The 13,614-nt window shown below is 53.1% G+C and overlaps 1 protein-coding gene across 1 annotated transcript; it reads left to right on the forward strand.

Annotated features, from left to right (window-relative positions):
• The first annotated feature begins 7,362 nt into the window (after positions 1 to 7,362).
• TNNI2 (troponin I type 2 (skeletal, fast)) lies at positions 7,363 to 13,344 on the forward strand. Its single transcript, XM_009328468.1, has 8 exons — positions 7,363 to 7,482; positions 9,260 to 9,289; positions 9,464 to 9,470; positions 11,516 to 11,557; positions 11,858 to 11,986; positions 12,390 to 12,479; positions 12,609 to 12,785; positions 13,099 to 13,344. The coding sequence occupies exons 2-8, from the start codon at positions 9,282 to 9,284 to the stop codon at positions 13,195 to 13,197; spliced, it is 552 nt and encodes a 183-aa protein (XP_009326743.1). The 5' UTR covers positions 7,363 to 7,482; positions 9,260 to 9,281; the 3' UTR covers positions 13,198 to 13,344.
• The last annotated feature ends 270 nt before the right edge of the window (positions 13,345 to 13,614 follow it).

Here is a 13,614-nt window from a genome sequence, read left to right on the forward strand (position 1 = left end):
GATGGTGCGCTGCTGCCTTTCGGGGTGATTGCTTCCTCTGGCCGAGTCTGCTGTGGATGTGACTTTCAGTTTCTCAGAGAGAGGCAAGGAGGCCTGCCCCTATCCTTATCTCTACTCCTTTCCCTATCCCCTTTTTCCTACCCCTTTCCCCCTTTTTCCTGCTCCCTTTTTCATGCCCCTTTTCCCCTGCCCCTACCTCTTTTCTCTGCCACCTTTTCTCTGCCCCCTTGCCCCTGGCCCTGACTGCTGCTGGGGCTCTCGCATCTGAGACTCTTCCTGCCCCAGACTGGGCTAGTTTTGCTTCTGGATCAGTTTGATGACACAAAGGTGTTTTTAGGACCACTTTACATCCCGGTGCACCTTTCACTGCTGTGGACAGTGAGGAGGAGGAGGGTTTCCCTCGCGGGGTAGTAGCCTCCTGCCCCAAACAGTCCTGTCTGAGGAACAGGACTGATGACGGGTGCGCAGAGATGCTCCCCGATGGCTCCTTCCATTTGAACTTTGTGGGCAGACCTAAAAAACCTAAGCCTCCCATTTCTCCATATTTCAGGTCTCGGCAGGATGGAGCCGGGGGACAAGCAGCACAACGATTTCGTTGCTGTCATGCTGCTGGGCAAAAGATGCCCCCCAAAGAAGATCAGCGTTACGGGTGAGTGGATGCCCATCTGTGATGACTTGTTGCATTTCAACAAGATGGGGATTTCTCAGCCAGCCTTGCTAACTTCACAAAAAGGTGATGAAACCCCTGCGGGCACTTATTGCAGTTCAATTTGAGCAGAAACAAGCACAAAGTCAATTAGGAATAGGAGTTCAACTGAGCTGAAATGAGGTCTTGACCTGCAAACACCCCAACCCATATCTTATTTTAAGTCCTGTGAGCAGTGTCTGGGAAGATGGTAGTTTTGCAAACAAGTGTTTCATCACACTGCTCATAAACATGGACATTGCAGATGTCCCCGTCTGAGCCAGTTATCTGGAGGCAACAAGCCCTCTGTGGGAAACGGGTACTTTGAATAAGTGAATCATTCATCATTTGTTTAGGATGAGAATTGCACCCTTGGAAGAGCCAGTTCTCCTAATCGCCTGTGAAGGAGGTGGCTGGCTCAGGTGGAGGCTTCTGCCCAGTCAGCATCTGGGTTTGCCCTGGATGGAGAGCGTATTCCTCTTAACTTACATAAAAGTCAGAGCAGTTCTGACATAGGAGCCTGAATTTTGGCATGAAGGGCATCACTTAAGACAGCCCAGTTAAAACACTTGGCCTTGCTGTTATAAAAAGCTGGTCGGGAACTTTTACTCTGGATGTGACAAAGGACATGTTCACATCTGCAAAGGCCAGAAGCAAAATCCTCTGAAGGTCTCTCTGCTTTGGTTGCACTCATCCCACACCACCCCTGACTTTTGGGTATGTGCTAAATAGGGGAAAACTCTTGTCTCAGATACACCCTGAAGTAAGCAGCATAGGGGATGGTGCTGAAAGATGCTCGATGGGGTTGGGTGTTGAGTTTTCCTGGCTCGGCCCTCTCCTAGTCTGAGCTTATCCCTTCCCTTCCCAGGCCTGATTGCAAAGCACCTCCAGAAGACCTTCCAGAGGCCCGTTGCCTTGCAGCTGTCTTGTCCCATGGCTCTCTCTCAGTGTTGTGCAGGTAGGTGAGGCTGCTGAGGGTCTTCGCAGCTCCCAGCTTTTTTATAAAATGTGTCTGGGGTCACACAGCACTTGCAAAAAGATAGTGGGCTTGAAATGGATAATTTCTGGAGAATCATTCCCTACATGGCCACCAGTTTGTAGGGCAGTCGCTGACCTTGAGGAGAGAAGAGCTTTGTGCTTTATTGCTCTTTTTTTTTTTTTGAGCTCTACGGCCACTTTTTTTTTTTTACTAACACAATGTTCTTGCTGCTGCTTTGTTTTGGCACAGAGAGCCTGAAAGACCTTTTGAGAGCGAAGACATGTTGTAACCATACTCATTAGAGCACACAGAGGTCTCAGCCTGTTCTCCAGACATGTTCTCGGTCATGTCCTAGTCTTTAGCAGGGTTTGAGGACGCGCAGACACATGGAGGATTGTGATCAGGTGTCAGGTCACTGCGGTAATACTATCCAGGGGCAGGCTCGGTGGGACTGCCGGAGGGATCACCTCAGCTGCTGGAGGCCTGGGCATGGACCACCGTTGGACAGAGGTGTTGGCTGTTGGCTTTCCAGAGGGCCTGCCAACTCAGCCTGGGGCCATGGAGAAAGGGCCAGGCTGTGGCAAGGTCTGAGGTACATTCTGGTCCAAGTGTCCTGGGTGGAAGTGGGAAAAGCTCCTGCGAGGAGTGAGATCTGCGCCTGGGGCTGAGCTGGGAACGGAGCGATCCTAACCCTGCCTATGAACACAGCGTCTCCATTGCCGGAAGCTGGAGGCCCCGGGTGCTACCATGGTCAGAAGGGGCTTCATCCAGAGGGGTTTTCTGTTATTTGCCCTCTCCCTGCAGCTGCTCTTCACCCCTTCGTGTTTTCAGTTTGAAAACACTCCGTCCTTCCTCCTGGCTCCAGCTTGCAATGAGTTGTAAACCCCTCCAGCAGCCCACACCAAAAAGTGTCCCTCTGGATCATTAAAATGCCTTGTTTCTCTTCAAGGCCAGCGTTTATATTGAAAGCACCTATGTGTGAGTACTTGTGCGTGTCCCTATGGAGTTGTTCTGTTCCTACAGGCTCTTGTCCAAACTTGGTGATGAGTAAAAGTGAAGTGCATGAAGAGAAGGGTGGGGATGTGGTGTCTGCAGCCGTGCAGCCTGGTAGGACACACCAGTCACTTTGCTTAGTGCCATCAGCAGGAGGGGACAACCGCTCCAGCAAATCAGCACCCCAGGACTGGCAGAGCGGTCTGCAGGTCCAGGTAAGCCTTTACAGCGTGTTTGTGCCTGTCCCAGGGGAACAGAATGGCTGGGTATTTGGGCTAGTGATGCGCAAGGTCTTCAGGGTCTCTAGTGTCTCCAAGTGCTGCTGTGGGCAAAGCCAGTTGCCAGCTCATGCCTCCTTGCTCATGCAGCTGGAGAGCCAAGTTTCTGCAGTGTCACCAGTTCTTTCCTTTTTTTTTGCAGGTGGAAGAGGCTGAGAGTGGAGGGGCAGCCCACAGCACAGGGTCCCTGGCGCAGGCATCCCATTCTTGTGCCCTCAGATCCAGTCCCACCCCTGCTCCTCCCCTGCCTTGTCCAGCGGACTCCCCTTCCAAGGCCAAACTCTCCAGCTGCTTTTCTGTCTTCTCGCCGCCATCATGGCCCAATTCCAGCCCCCTGCCCCATGCTAGCTCCAAGAAATCCCTCAGGGGGAGCTGGAAGAAGAACCCGCATCCTGAGGAGCCGACTGGCCCAAAACCAGGAGAGCCTGCATGTTCTCCCTTCACAGGACCCATCATCGCTCGGATAACTGACTGCATCTACCTGGGGAACCTCAATGCCGCTTACAGCGGGCGGGTGCTGTGCACCAACAGCATTGACAGCATCATCGACATGAGCAGCCTGCCCAGTGACCACAGCCTGAGCATCATCCCCTGCATGTGCCAACGGGGAGGGTTCAGGCACAGCTGGTCACGCCTCAAGGTTGACATCCAGGCTCCGCTCCATGGGTATCGTCACAAAATGGGCCATCCCTGCTTCCGGCACATCAACGAGTGCATCGAAGCCTCGCTGGAGAAAGGGAAGCATGTCCTCATCCACTGCAGAGATGGTTACTCTCTAGGTCCTACTTGCGTCATTCAGTACCTGATGGTCAAGCACAGCATGAGGCTGCTGGCAGCCTATGAGTTCGTGAGGGCACGGTACCCGCTGAACATCCAGGAGTGTCATCAGGACCTGCTGGTGGGTTTGGAGATGTCCCTGCAGCCTGGGGGCATCAACATCACGTGCCTGAAGCACTCACTGTCAAGGAAAATGGCATGGAGCTAAATGGACAGGGTCGCTGTGTTGTTTGGCAGCAGCCCTGAAGAGGAAAAGCCAAAAGCCTTAACTCCATCTCATGGGTGAATGAGGTGACTGTAGCTGTGGGGTACATAGGACAGCACTGGCACAAGATGCAAAGGCGATGGCTTTCCTTTGTAGCAGTTCCTAGAGGCTGGTGTCATCAGAAGTAAGGCGTGGGGAACTCTTTTAGGGCTACACTGGAGGAAGAGGGAGTGTTCTGGGCAGGATGGGAGCCATGTGCTTTGCTTTGGTCTGATGTGATTTTGGGAAAGCAAAGGGAAGTCAGACACTGGTTTGCTCAGCAGTCCTGCCTGAGCTTTTACCATGAGCTCAACTGCTGCTGAGAAGGCTTGGACTTTTTGCTAACAGTGTCATCCTTGTAAATAAGACATAGTGTTATCTGGTATCATGTCATTCCATAGTGCCTGTCTACTTGATGCTTGTAGGATGTTGAAGAGGAGGCAAGGCGTAAGGGTGTAGGAGATGGCCATGAGGGACAACTTGCACGGATCCATCAGCTTAGTCCTTCCAACACGTGGTGGTTCCCTGGAAGAGCCTGGCCCAGAAGTGCCACACCTGAGTCTCTCTAAAGCATAGGGCAGAACCTCCTGTACATGCCAGGTCTTCCCTCTGTCTGGCCTCGCAGGATGGTGAAAGTGCTCTAGGAATGGTGGGCCATACTCACGGTGCATTCCTCTAGCACGAGTGGAGGGGAACGAGGGAAGGGAACAAGGTCATCTGCTCCACAGGAAAGGTACCCAAGCGTGAACAGTGTGTCCACTCCCGGCCCCCGTGCAATACCCTCACTCATAGTTCATATTCACAGAGCCGCGCACCTCTCTGAAGGACTTGCCTAGAGCTTCCTGATGTCTTCCTTGAGGTTTTTTGCAAGGAACTTGTTCATTCATCGCTCAAACACTTACACTACTTCCTTTGGAAACCTCTGTCTTTCTTAATGTTAACCGTAGCTCCTACTTTGGGACGTTTTCCTTTTTCTGTTCTTCCTGGTCCTCACTGGGTTTCTTCCTCATGGCATTCTAGGTCTGGGGCCTCTTTCTTTTTTGGGGAGAGTTGCCCTACCTTTGTGCAAGGCAGCTTCAGGGAAAGCCTTATGCAGACTCGGAGGCTCGACCTTCTGCTCACCCTATTACCACACCTCACCATCCACTCCTTCCGTGTCCTACAAACACATCTGGTTTAGCCAAAATTTTGCTCATGGGACTTCTTTCCTTCAGGTTCTTTTTTCAACTATTTCAGGCCAACACTTCCCTATCACAAGGTGATAACCAAAACCTTGAACTCAGAGCAAATCTCTTTTGCTGTGCTGCATGCCTAAACTCCAGGAGGTTCAGAAAACCTTCATTTCACAGGGCTGAAGGAAGCTTCTTGGGTGTGGGGAATTTTTGAATGGATAACCCTCCCAGTTTTGATCCCCCCCACCAAGAGCTGAGCTGCTCTTTGGAGGACTGGTGGGCCAGCAGTGGCTGGAATGTGTGTAGCTGCATAGGGAGCTAAAGAAAATGGCTGTAGAGACGAAAGAACAATGAAGGGTCAGTTTGACTCTAGAGTCAACCACAGCTTATGGAGTTGGCACTGAGAGGAGAAGTGAAGTGGCTAAGCTGTCCCTGAATGGGTGATTTCTGCTGTTGGCTGTTGAGGGTGGCCGCTGTCTGTCTGCAAGTGTGCTTGCTTCGGTCTCTGTTTTTTTGTTTTCTGAGAAACTGCCTTTAGCTGGGACAAGCAGACATTCCTCCTGCCAAACTGTCTGGTTTTTGCTGAAGTCCACATGGGAGATGGGTACTGCGTGCAGTGATGCCTCTACCAATGAGTCTTCCTCAGCAGCTGCAGCAAGGGATGCTCCTGGGGGGCAGAAGCTGCTGGAGTTTAACCTCCGTGTTTACTAGGTCTGCCTGGAGCTGCAGACCCTTGTCTCCATTAGAGCTCACCACCCTGGGGACGTGGATGTGCACATGAGTGAGGAGGAGGGTTGGACCGGGCTGATCCTCATTACAGCTCTTCCCAAGCCCAGCTCCTTCACTAGGTGCTGACCCACAGCCATTGCATGGGAGCCCAGATGAGGGCAAAACCAGCCAAAACCTCTGCTGAACTGCACCTTCGCTGTGCATTTCCAGGAGTCTCACGGTGGGTTTGCAAGGGGGTAGCTCAGATCTACAGGCCAGCATACACTGACACCGAGATGTTCGCTACCCAAACCATCTACCTCTTGATGTTTCAGAGGGGCAAATCCTGAGCAGACCCAGCCTTGCCCACACTAGGGGTTTCTCCCTCCTCCACCTGCTATGGGGGCAAACCCCTGCAAGACACCAGCCCTGTCTCAAGGACTTGCTCTTCCTTCCTTCACCAGCATCTGCAGCATTACTTGCACGATGCTAAAGGTGGTGAAACAGGAAGCCTGCAGCAGCGGATTTGCTGCTATCTATATAACCTCTGAGAGTCGCCTGGAAAATATTGTCAGGGCCACGTCTGAATCAGCCTAAAAAACCCCAGCTGAAAGGGGATGGAGTGCCTGGGCTGGGAGAGGAGGGCAGGAGCTGTTTGGGCTCCTGTCTCCATGGGATCCCCTACACACACGCACTACATGTGCTGTGACTGGGGCTGGTGAATATTTCCAGCTACATTTCCACCTGCCTCTCCCTCGGACTCACGGAGATATGGATCTGGGGCATTCCACAGCAGACATGGGGGTTTACTTTTCTTGCTGGTAGCATGGGGCTGCTCCCCATACTCTGCTGCCTCTCCCCAGCCCCTGCACTGCAGTGAGCCTCGGGGCTGCCCACAGTGGCTCCACAGGTTTGTTTTTTAAAAAACCTTAGTTGTGTTGAAACATTTCACATGGGGAGGAGCTGCAAATGCTTCCCGTGTGGTGAGTGAGGTTAAAAGAGTATGCTAGTGATGGGTAGCTCACTCTGGGATTGCTCGTGCACATGCTATCGGCGGTGAATTGGGGGGTACAGGCTCCTTCCCCTCTTCATTCCTGAAGGGCAGAACTGCTCCCAAGCTCTTGGAGGTGAGTGGAGCTGTGCCCCTGTCCACGGATAAGCCACTCTATGTCTCCAACAGGAAATTTTATTAGAGGTCTTGCAGATGGATGGCTGTGTGCAGAGAGCCCGGGCTCCCCACAACCTTGAAGCCACATCTAGTGTCACACGTTGATGGGAGGAAGAGGGGGAGGAAGGCTCCCTCCTCAGCAATCCTGAGGAAGAGCACCTCCCTGGCTCCTCCGGGGTGGCTGTGCTTCCCCACCCCACGGGTAGAAGATGTCCTCCCCCTCCCCACCCTCCGTCCCCAGCGGCTGCCTTCTCCTCCGGGGCTGCCTGCCTGGCCTGCCCCAGCCAAGGGAGGTGCACAAGGGACTCTTGCACATCATTGGTCTGAGAAGGTCTCCATGCCCTTAAAGAGAAGGTGGATTTTCTGCTGAGCCACCCGAGAAGCCCTTTTATACCTCCTCACTCAGCCAGCTGCCTGCGGCTCGCCAGTCCGTCCTGTCCAGCCAGCGGCACTTTCTGGTTTTCTCCTCCAGACTTGGGTGAGCCGTTTTGCATGTATCTTACTGACCCAGCTTGCTCTTATGGGGTGACGGGGAGGAGATGCACTCACCTGAGTTTTAGGGAGATGAATGCCAGGTGGGGTGACCTGCTGGGAGAAATGGGGGTGCTAATAAAACCTTCCCCATCCTTTGCCTGCAGGAGAGGGTCCATGCATCAGAAAGTCTCTCTCTGTCTTTTCCAACGACCTTCTTTCTCTTTGGTTTCATGCCTTCCACTCCCTTGGTTGGTTTTGCTCTCTGGCTTGAGTGGCAAGGGCAAGCGGAGCCGCAGGCTCCCTAATGCTGACCTCCCCAGGGCCATAGGACATGGGATCCTTGCCTGCGGTAGCTCAGCGATGCTCCCTACTTACACCCGACCCGGTCTTTGCAGTGCCTTCCTCCTCAGAAAACACCCTCAGACAGGGATGACATCCAAATTTACTGTGTCCCCCCCCGCAAGAACAGGTGATTTAAAGCCCATGTTGCAGGCAGCAAGCAGCAGCCTGGCGTTATCCCCTCGCTTCCTCAGTGCTTGCAGCATCGCTGCTGCTGAAGTGGGTGCTTGCGGGCACGGGGCAGGGATGCAAGTAAAAATAGCTGGCGTTCCTTGGCCACCCTGTCCCTCAGCTGTAGCCCAGCCACCTGCGGTGGCTTTTGCTTCTCATCGCCCGACCTCCCTGAGTCATGGGGGCTGGCACCGGGGAAAGGCTGCTGTCTGAGGAGACAGCTGCAGCTCCTTCTGCAGCTCCCTGACCATTTTTAGAAGCACTTTCCTCCCCCCGCCCCAATAATGTGATGGGCCTGCACATTTTCCAGGATAAAGTTTCCTTGGCCCTGCAAGCTGTACCTCCTCCCTCGGGCATGAGCCCCTGTTAACACTTCACCTCCCGACAGAGCCTCCAAGGTCTGCAGATGGCTGTGTTTTGGGGGCTTGCCTGCTCTGCAAAGGACTAGTTTAGTTTGTGCTTGGCCAACACTCCTGCATCCTTCCATTAGGAGGTAAAAGCAGGAGATACTGCTCTGCTAGAAAAGTAAAATTCTATTTACAGGGAAATAATTTGCAGCAAAACAAAGGTGCTCTTCCATCTCTTCCCTAATATGCTGCGTTGTACCTGTAAAATTTCCACTTAAAGGAAATGCAAGGAATTGCCTGGGGAAACTCTTTGTGCCTTTACGAATTCAACAACAACTTTCAACCCCGTTCTACGTCATCTGTGCTGAGGTTGTTGCAACAGGCTCCCCTGCCCCATGCAATGGATGCATATACTGGTAGAAGTGTCCTCTGAAGACCTTCCTTGTCACCTGGGGTCCCTGCCTGGCTCTGTTCCCAGGGTGTCCCAACCCTCCCGCAGGCTTTGGGATATTTCTTCTTCATGAAGTGGGGCAAGACTGCATGGCAAAGTGAAGCAGTAAACCGAAAATACCTTTTTGCTCTTCTTCCTTCATTGCATAAAATGGTTTCTTGGGGGTCAAACAAGAAACATGCCTGCAGGAATTACTGTCACAAATCTCTCTTTGTGACCAGACCAAATGGTGCTGGGCCAGAAGTCCCCCGATGCTGAGGTTTGTGTGGCTGTGAGTAGGCACGTGTTTGGCTCTTGTCCACAAACTGCAGCCTAGTTCCCCATATGATGAAAATTTGGAGAAGTTGGGAAGTAAGAGCAAACATGTTCCTTTTTTTTTTTCTAGAGGAGTATTGCTTTGTTTTTAAACCCAAGAAAGTCACCACCAGCATGAATAATTGTGAACCTTTTTTTCCCCTTGGTTTTCATTGCAGGCTCACAACCATCTAAAGCAAGATGTCTGAGTAAGTTCCCATTTTCTGTCTCTAATATGTTGTTGGCATTTAAAAGCTTTTGTTCAATTGCCAACTTTTCATGCTTGTTAAGATTCCTCTGCTTGTTTCTGATTAGGATGCTAACTGCCTTTTTATCCCCTTTCTCTTCCTTCCCTTCCTGGTCCATCTGCTCATCCTGAACAGTGAAGAGGTAAGTGTGTCTTACTGGGGTTTTTCCTTTAGCAATGCTGATGTCATCAATCCTGGCTTCACCGTTCCTCCTTAGGAAAAGCAGCTGCTGGGTGTGGAGGGGGGGAGAATGGTTCATGGCAAGGCTTTCTTGCTTTCCTCTTCTGGTAAAGATGGGAAGTAGAAGAAAAATCCCTTTTGAAGGTCTTTTCTGCCTCCTGGCTTGGAGTTAGATGCTTTTTTCCTTCCTTTCCTGTTTCCCTAGCCGGCCACGAGATGGTGCTGGGAAGGCGGTGGTCCAGAGCCTCTCCTCCATCACCCATCCAGTACTCAGCCCTTGGCCGAGCATCCTCTCGTCCTTCCCCACACCTAACCCCTTGTTTTCTGCCCACCGAGCCACTGCAAAATCGCTTCTTAAAGGCAATCTGGTGAGCCCTGGATCCAGGGCAGTGTGAGCAGGGTGGAGATAGCATCCTTAGCAAGTTCTCCCTGGCTTCTGGCAGAGCTGGAGCAGGGCTGGGCTTGGATCCTGGAGATGGCTGGGGAAACACAAGGGAAAGTGTGGGAGAGTTGTGCATGGCTTTGTCACTCTGTATCTCCTCTTAGCAAGTTGCTCCATCCTTCGTCTCTGCTTGGCACCTCCCCGTATGCCCAAAACACCACAAGCTCAAGCTTGTCCTCACCAAGATAAAAGAGGATTTCAGGGACACATAGAAACTCCACAATATGGTGCTGATGTCCAACAAGTGCCTTGATTCCCCATCAAAGCCAGTGTCCCCAGGGAAGGCTGGGAGGGCACTCTTTGCTAAGGTACCAGTTTTCAGATGGAGAATAAGCCCTGGGCTAACAGTGCTCAAGGAATCCACTCTTTCATGGTCCATGGCCAGATTCATACGAGCAAAACCCTGCTGGTTAATGGTGCGCTGCATCTCTGAGCTGGGTGCCTTTCCTCTGCAGAGCCCTTCAGCCCTGTCAGGAGGGCCTTAGCACCATTTGCATATGCAAAACAAGTCAGATTTTGTTACATTTCACTCTGCAGATCCTTATCCACTTCCTCCTCTGTGCAGCACAGACATACACCCAAACGCTGCTTTCTTACTCCCCCACCACAGCATATCAGATGTCAGGGTGCGCTTCCCTTGCCCCAGCCACACTCAGCCTTCCTCGGTCTTCTGGGCAAAATGCTGAGGAAACAGCTGCAATGCAGTGGCACATCAAGGTTGTGGCTTCTTTTATAAATAGCAGACCTGTTGCTGCTGTTCCAGCGCATCATGGGTACAGAAGGGCAGGCTTGGTCTTCCGGGCTCACATGGCATCCCAGGGAAGAGGGAGCTAATTTGCATCTTGCAGCCACAGCCTCCTGGCCCTCCACCTCTCCTGGCCAGAGCAGCCTCCAGGCCTGCAGACCCTATGGTTGTGTCTGTCCTCCAGCTGTGATGACCCCCCCACCCCCTGGACCTGCCTCCCCAGTGCCCTAACGCAGCACATCGAAATACCTGTAACTGCCAGGCTGGGGAAGAGTTGCAAAAGGGGTTGCTGTTTCTCACAGCATCACCTTCAGTGTCACCTGTGCTGGGTCCTTCAGCTCCAGAAATTACTTGGCCTTCATGTTTTCACCTGCCTGGCTGTCCTTCTCACCGTGTGTGCCAGGGACTGCTCAGAAAGACATCCCACAGCTCCCGGGTGCCCAGGGGCATCAGGGCGGTTGAGTGCAAAGCAAAACACATGTCTGAGTGAAGAGGAAATTAGAGAAAAAGTCCCAAGAAGCCAAGTTTGAAGTTATATTTATATGCACATCTTCAAGTTCATCATCCTCATTATCTTTTCCTGAGGCACTTTGTAGGTTTTAGCTACCTGAGGTTGGCAAAGCTGGGTTCAGCAAGGAGCCTCTTCTTTGAGTGCTGCTGGTTTGGGGACCAATAGTGTGTCAAGCTGTACATCCTGGTTGGAGCCAACTCCCTGGCATTGCTGCAGTTCCTCAGCAGACTGGGGTTGTATGGGGAAGGGGAATGGAAAGGGGAATGGGCACCCAATAACCTGCTTTTCTCTCGTTCCTCCCACTTGCAGAAAAAAAGGAGGGCAGCCACTGCCCGCCGGCAGCACCTGAAGGTATGTGGCACTGCTGGGGCTGGGTGAGGTGTGTCCCAACCATCCCATCTCCCATTCTGAGCCAGCTAGCTCTTGGCACTCTCCCTCCTGGAAGAGGCCACAATGCACAACCTGAGGGCCCCCCACACCTTTCCCCACTCCTTACTGGGTCCCCACCAGTATCCCTTGCTTGCAGATGCTGGTATTGATGGGGAGCTCCCCAAGCTGCCTCTCCATCAGGGCTCTCCCTCCCTTGCCAACCCCCCCTGCCTTCCTCCCTCGCCTCCATTCCATGTTGACCATCCTCCTGCTGCCTTCCAGAGTGCTATGCTCCAGCTTGCTGCCACCGAAATAGAAAGAGAAGCAGCTGCTAAAGAAGTGGAAAAGCAAAACTACCTGGCAGAGCATTGCCCACCTCTGTCGCTCCCAGGATCCATGCAGGAACTTCAGGTAAAGACTTCTTTAACCCTTTCACTGTGCTGGAGCAGAAAGGATTTGGCTCCATCAGTCAGCCTGGTGGATCTGGATTGTCCTTCCCATCTTGACCCTCTTCTCACCTGTGGGTGCCCTGGTTGGATGTGGAATTGGCTTGAGAAACAGCTGGGGTCTCTCTGCAAAAAAAAAGGGGTCTGGCTGGCAGGAAAGCTGCGTTTCTGATGGTGTGTTGAGGCAGCATTTGTGTGAAGCCAGTAGCATGGAGACCAGGACCTGGCCTGTGAGCCACCCTTCGCCACCTGGTCTTGACCGAATCTGGTCTTCTGGACTGAGGTCTTTCAGAGCCAGAGCGTTCAGGAGAGAGGAATCGTGTGTGTGGGTCCTAGCAGTCAACATACCTGTCTGCTTTTCCTCCCAGGAGCTGTGCAAAAAGCTTCATGCCAAGATAGAGTCAGTGGATGAGGAGAGGTATGACACAGAGGTGAAGCTACAGAAGACTAACAAGGAGGTGAGTTTCCGGGGGAGCCATCCCTCAGAGTCTCCAGCCCATCCTTTGTGCCTCCCCATGCTGCTTGGATCCGTCTCACGAAACCCACGCCCCACTCTCTCTCTGCCCCCCCATTTTGTCCCCCCACAGCTGGAAGACTTGAGCCAGAAGCTCTTTGATCTGCGGGGCAAGTTCAAGAGGCCACCCCTGCGCAGGGTGCGCATGTCCGCTGATGCGATGCTGCGGGCCCTGCTGGGCTCCAAGCACAAGGTCTGCATGGACCTCCGAGCCAACCTGAAGCAAGTCAAGAAGGAGGACACCGAGAAGGTACTCCTTCCTTCTCCCCTGTGCCCATTCAGGAGTTGGCCCCTGTTTTTCGGGGCTCATGCCTCTCTGTGTGATAGACAGGGTTGAGGGTGAGCCTTTCTCCATAATGTTCTTCCTGCTCAATATTCCCTCCTCTGGCACCCATGATGTTGAAAAAGGAGGGTGCAGCCCAAAAAGATGTACAGCATGGGTGGAATTGGGTTCCTCTAGCTGGCATGGGGTTTTCCATGGGTGGACAGGTGAAGGGCCCTACCCGGGTGGGTTCTCATCCCAGGGGGCACTGCTCACACCCACGTGCCCATCCCTCCCCCAGGAGAAGGACCTCCGCGATGTCGGTGACTGGAGGAAGAACATCGAGGAGAAGTCCGGCATGGAGGGCAGGAAGAAGATGTTTGAGGCTGGCGAGTCCTAAGCACCTGCCCCTCCACACCTGTCCTCCACTCCCTCCTGTCCCCGCTGTCCCCCCAGGCTCAAGGGCACCGACTGGGTGCCATTTCTCTCTGGTTTTGCAAAGAGCTGCGTCCTGGCAGCAGCGGTGTAAATAAAGCTTTGGCGGGAGAGGTGGGTGTCGCCTGCCTGGGGGGTCAGACCCCAACCCATGCCATGGTGCCAGCAAGATCTGCTCCCCCTGTGGGGGTCCTGGTGGGGATGGGGAGGCTTTGGTGGGGGCTGTGCTGTGGGGGTGGGGATAGGGGACCTCTCTGCTGTTGGTTTCCCCCTGAAGCTGGGGATGCTCATCTCCCTTGTTGTGGGGAGGAAAGGGTGAGGCCATGCCACCATGTTCCGCTGGCATCCTGCCAGGCTGTACCACTGGCTCCTGGCCATGTCC

The sequence above is a fragment of the Pygoscelis adeliae genome, unplaced genomic scaffold (assembly GCF_000699105.1).
Source record: "Pygoscelis adeliae isolate BGI_AS28 unplaced genomic scaffold, ASM69910v1 Scaffold166, whole genome shotgun sequence".
Classification (NCBI taxonomy): domain Eukaryota; kingdom Metazoa; phylum Chordata; class Aves; order Sphenisciformes; family Spheniscidae; genus Pygoscelis; species Pygoscelis adeliae.

Bases quoted from the DNA above. Each gene is read 5' to 3' on its own strand.
- TNNI2 (XM_009328468.1), top strand. The intron at 11,558-11,857 runs GTATGTGGCACT...GCTGCCTTCCAG, and splicing joins CCCGCCGGCAGCACCTGAAG to AGTGCTATGCTCCAGCTTGC. The intron at 12,786-13,098 runs GTACTCCTTCCT...TCCCTCCCCCAG, and splicing joins AGAAGGAGGACACCGAGAAG to GAGAAGGACCTCCGCGATGT.